General features: G+C 38.9%; 1 protein-coding gene across 1 annotated transcript; it reads left to right on the top strand.

Moving 5' to 3' along the window:
* Nucleotides 1-1701: 1701 nt before the first annotated feature.
* LOC110036047 lies at nucleotides 1702-2481 on the top strand. Its single transcript, XM_020740391.1, has one exon. It carries the CDS (start codon nucleotides 1702-1704, stop codon nucleotides 2479-2481), a length of 780 nt encoding a protein of 259 aa, XP_020596050.1.
* Nucleotides 2482-2614: the final 133 nt, after the last annotated feature.

Genomic DNA, 2614 nt, shown 5'->3' with positions numbered 1-2614 from the left:
AAGTTGATGCTCATACTTATAACAAGGCAAGGCCAGCTCTTGCTAGAATTCTCATTGAAAGAGATATCACCCTGCCTGAAGTTAAAAGAGTGCGGCTAGGCTCTGAGCAAGATGGCTTTTGGTAGGAGGTGATCCTTGAAAAAAGGCCTTACTATTGTCAACATTGCAAGATGTTTGGGCACACTAGAGATAGGTGCTATAGGCTACACCCTCCAGTGAAAAAAAAAGTCTTCTATAAAGGAAATTGACCCCACTCAACTTCCTGGGGTTAATGAAGATGGCCTACATGATGAGGCTCTGAGCTCTTTCTATTACTTACCCTCCCAAGGCAGTGCTAAGAGAGGAACCCAACATCATTACTATAGTTTGCCCCACAGTTGATTCCTTTGAGGAGAGGTTGCAGGATCCACTCCTAGAACAGCAATTGGAGACACAACATGTGCTTAAAGGAGAGAAGGTTTCTGATTTGAACCACCTATTGGGGGAGGACTGGGATATGCATATCTCTAAGAGAAATAAAAAACAAACCCCAGAATCTCAAAGATTACAAAGAAAGGCAGCTTCCATTGGCAATACTCCGAAGGTTGGATCATCTCCTGGACCCTCTAGAGGGAGAACCAGATCTATATCACAACCCTCACTTCATATTCACCCTCAAAATGTTTAAATTCTCTTTTGTTTGGTTGTTGGTCTCTGGCTAGTTTATGTCTGTCATAAGACTTTTAATCTTTTTACTTAGTTTTAGTTGTCTTATGTTGAGAATGGGTCTCTATGGCCTGTGGGTGATGGCAGACTTCTATCAACCTTTCTATATCCTCTATCTAAGAAGATATGGAAGACTATTTATTCCCTTAATTATGTTTCATTTCAGCCAGTCACTTGTCAAGGCTTTGGGTTGTTGTGACAACTGCAATTTTTTTAAAATGAGTCTATCTGGCCTTTGGGTGATGGTAGATTCCTGCCTGCTATCCTCTACCCCATTTCTAGAAAGCTATGGGAGCCTATTTATTTTCTTCCTTTGTCTCGTTTCAGCATGTTTTTGGTCATTTTTTGGGTTGTTAGGATAGCAGTCCTTTGGTTTCCACTTCCCTTATCTATTAGATGATTAATTTGATGTGTTGGAATATCAAGGGGATTTCAGATCAGAAATCGTTGATCATAATTAAATAGTTGATAAGGAAGCAGAGGTTATTGTGTTTTACTATTCTTGAACCTTTGGTCCACTGCACCCCTTGCAGATTTAGAAAGTATTTCCCAAGTTCCAATTGCAACTACAATATCAATAATAAAATTTAGTTTTTCTATAGAAGGATTCTGAATGTTCAGATCTTGGATGATCAACCTGAATTTCTTCATATTTAGTTTCTATGGGATTTCCTACATGTTGAGGCTACCTTCATTTATGCTGGGAGTGCTGTCAGTGATAAAGCTATATTATGGCAACAAATCCAGCACCTTAAATCTTCTATTAATGGTCCTTGGATCATTGGTGGAGACTTTAACAGTATTGCTAGATTGAATGAAAAATGGGGAGGGAAACTTGTGGATATTGCACAAATGTTACTTTTTACTCAAAACATCAGGAACACAGACCTTGCTGAACTTCCACATTAGGGGCCTCTTGACACTTAGAGAAGAGGCAAACTTTTTGAGAGATATGATAGGTTCCTGGTCAATCAAGCTTGGCTAGATACCAACTTTATGACTTCTATTTCCCATCTTCCTTGCACTTGTTCTGATCATAGGCCTTTGTTGATCTCTATATCCCCTCACACTATTGCTCCCTTACCAAGATTTAGATTCTTCAATGTATGGGTGGAACATCCTGAATTCCTATCCTTTATTAAATCTGTCTGGCTACCTGTTTCATCCTTCCCTCCTTGGATTAAACTATGGCAAATTCAGAAAAAAGTTGTTAAATTGCTGAAAGCCTGGAATTGGAACTGTTTTGGCAACCTTACAACAAAAGTTGAAGAGGCTGAAGCTAAGGTGAAACAGACTGAATTAAACTTTCAGATGGGGCTCTCTGATGAACAAAACATGATATTAGCTAATGCTAATTTGCTTCAAGCTATTCTTTGGGAGGAGGATTTCTATAAACAAAAGGCTGCCATCAAAAAATTTCTTGATGGGGATAGGAATACAAAGTTTTACCATGCCTGTATTAAACAAAGAAGACACTCCAACACCATCTTGAAGATCAAAAATCACAATGGCATTTGGATCCAAGGTACTGATATAATTCACAGAGATGCTATAGATCACTTTCAAAATCTGTTATCTGAACCTCATGAGGCTACCCTATTGAACTTTGATCCTAGCCTACTGAATGACAACTTCTCTGATACTCATTGTCTAGATTTAATATCTATTCCTACTGAAGAAAAAATTTGGAAAGCTTTATGTTCTATTGATGGTGACAAAGTGTCTAGAGCAGATGGTTTTACTTCTACTTTCTACATAAAACTTGTGAGGTGGTAAAAGATGATGTTGTGGAAGCTGTCCAGGCCTTCTTCAGGGGGGAGGATATGCCACAACACTTTGCCCAATCCACCATCACTTTAATCCCTAAGGGAGACCAGAAATCTAATTGGGATCACTTTAGACCCATCTC

Source organism: Phalaenopsis equestris, unplaced genomic scaffold, assembly GCF_001263595.1.
Source record: "Phalaenopsis equestris unplaced genomic scaffold, ASM126359v1 Scaffold201903, whole genome shotgun sequence".
In the NCBI taxonomy this organism is placed as follows: domain Eukaryota; kingdom Viridiplantae; phylum Streptophyta; class Magnoliopsida; order Asparagales; family Orchidaceae; genus Phalaenopsis; species Phalaenopsis equestris.
Note: the sequence above shows the minus strand (reverse complement) of the source record. Positions and strands in the feature narration are given on the sequence as shown.

What these genes read in the sequence shown, in the direction of transcription:
- LOC110036047 (XM_020740391.1), top strand. Translation starts at nt 1,702, where the DNA reads ATGACTTCTATTTCCCATCTTCCTTGCACTTGTTCTGATCATAGGCCT.